The following is a 2,069-nucleotide window of genomic DNA, read 5'->3' on the forward strand; positions in this document are numbered from 1 at the left end:
ATTTAATGTAATGAAACCCTGGTAATTGTTCTGAATAAGACCCTCATGAAGTAATGCCAAGGTCTCCATGCTTCATGCTCTGGTGAAGGTCAACAAGCCTCCCGCACACATGTTTGCTGATAAATCTCTAAGGAGGTTGACAATTTTTTTTCTTGCTAAAATAATCCTGGTGGAGGTTTCATTTTCCTTTCCTGATGCAGAAAAGCTGGGGCCATGTCACTTCCTGACTTAGCTGCGCAAGCAAAGATTTGTAGATTCAGATAAGCATTTTTGACCGATTCTTTACTTTCAGTAATCTATTTTTTGCACCAAGTGGTGTTGTTTTATATCTTTTATATATTCTATATTCATCAATTCATTGACTGAATCATCCCTAGAACTTTAGAATCTTTAAAGATTACACAGATGACATCATACAAAAAAATTATAGAAAAACAATCAAGCATTTACCCACTGCATGAATGGACAATTCTCATTTCAATCTATGATTTTGCATGATGAGCCATCTTTATGTAAATGCAGTTAATAAATTACTCACAGTGCACATGGTATATATGCTTTGACATCCCAGCACAATGGTTTAAAAGATTGCATACATTCCAGCCAAAATCAAAGACATCTCAATAAACATGTTCACTCCAGAAGTTGACTATTCATGGCACCCAGTAGGTGGCTCTGTTTAGTGTGGGTAAAAGCCACTGTCATTGTGTGATTTTTTCTTCTAAGTACACAGTTGTGTTCAATCCAAACTCACTTAGAACTTTTTGTGATCTATGAGAGATGACCTACAATCTTAAGTCCAATATATTAGGAGCAGTGTCAAGCAATTGATCGCTATGCTTTATGATTCAACAACAGCTAATAAACTTGGATCATATACATTCTTGAAAGACAGAACTCTGACTGGTTCTCTTTTGAATAATAAATTACCAGAAAGGTCTAAAAGCTCAATTTTGACCAAATATACAAAGTGGAGGTAAGAAAGCCTTTCTCTGTAGCATTTGTGGCAACTGACTTGAAGCCAATGTTGAATGCCTAGGTGTCCTTAAAACAGCTACTATGAATTCTTTAAATGCACACTACCATATAAAATAACATGACACTGAAACTATTCCTAAATGAGTATTTTTCAAAATAAAATAACATAGGCCTAATTGTAATCAAACAGGCAAATATCAACTGAAATAAACTATGATAATCTACAAATCTTACATCACAAAGATCAAATTACAGGTGTACCCTAATTGCAACCAAAATTGCAAAGCAAGTGAATATCCATACTCATACATTTTGATTTCCTATAACTTTGTGTATCTTTATCACTAATGTTTATGTATTCAAGACTTACGTAACAGCTAAACAACAGAATCAAATCGAGGAAAACGTGAGTATTTGAGGCGTTTCCTCCTGTAGTTTCTCCTCCCACTCTGACGCCTAATAAGCCATTACCAACACTTATTTAGACTTTACCATCAACATTCACTTATCATTAAGACCACAAGAGCAATCCATCATTGATAATTACTTTTCAATTTCCAAAGCGGCGGCTTTTCTTTTATCATATAACTTGTCGCTCAGAGCCCGCACACAGGCGGAGCTCAGCGGCGAGTAGTCTCTATCACTCATCTTCTTCGTTATATTTCCCTTCTACGCGATGTCATATCATCTGCCCTTCATTTGTCGAGCTCTTGGTAACAAAGCCAAGGGAGAGGAAGCGGCGAGGGTGTAATTATGAAGAGAAAAGGATGGGCGTCGGAGTTCCTCCCTTCGCTGTCAGCTGATCACTGTTTACTCCTCGTAGTGCGTTCGAAAGGGTTGATCTGTCATTTAACACACGCACGCCTAAGCCAGAGCCAGAAGTCGAACGATAGTAATTATACTTTATTAGAGTATTTCAAAGGGGCGACAAGAACATTAAAAAAGATTGGTTTTAGATTATTTTATCTACCGATTAACCGTGATTCTCCGCTATGTAAAGAATGGCGATGATATTTGTCTAGTGCTTGAAACGCCTGAATGAATTGGAAATAAAGAAATTAAAAGAATTACGCTATTCGCTCCCAATGAAA

At 36.7% G+C, this 2,069-nt stretch overlaps 1 protein-coding gene across 3 annotated transcripts in view; it reads right to left on the reverse strand.

Annotated features, from left to right (window-relative positions):
- LOC113826412 (protein VAC14 homolog) overlaps positions 1-1,802 on the reverse strand; it is an 11,901-nt gene extending 10,099 nt beyond the window's left edge. Inside the window, exon 1 of one of the 3 annotated variants that reach the window (XM_027379295.2) lies at positions 1,526-1,802. In XM_027379295.2, the coding sequence (XP_027235096.1) occupies positions 1,526-1,626 (101 nt within the window). In that variant the 5' untranslated portion in view covers positions 1,627-1,802. Of the gene's footprint in view, positions 1-1,348; positions 1,482-1,525 lie in introns of those variants that run through there. The other 2 variants (XM_027379296.2, XM_070121199.1) reach the window with 2 other exon arrangements.
- Between the last annotated feature and the right edge of the window lie 267 nt (positions 1,803-2,069).

This window comes from Penaeus vannamei, chromosome 4 (genome assembly GCF_042767895.1).
Source record: "Penaeus vannamei isolate JL-2024 chromosome 4, ASM4276789v1, whole genome shotgun sequence".
Classification (NCBI taxonomy): Eukaryota; Metazoa; Arthropoda; class Malacostraca; order Decapoda; family Penaeidae; genus Penaeus; species Penaeus vannamei.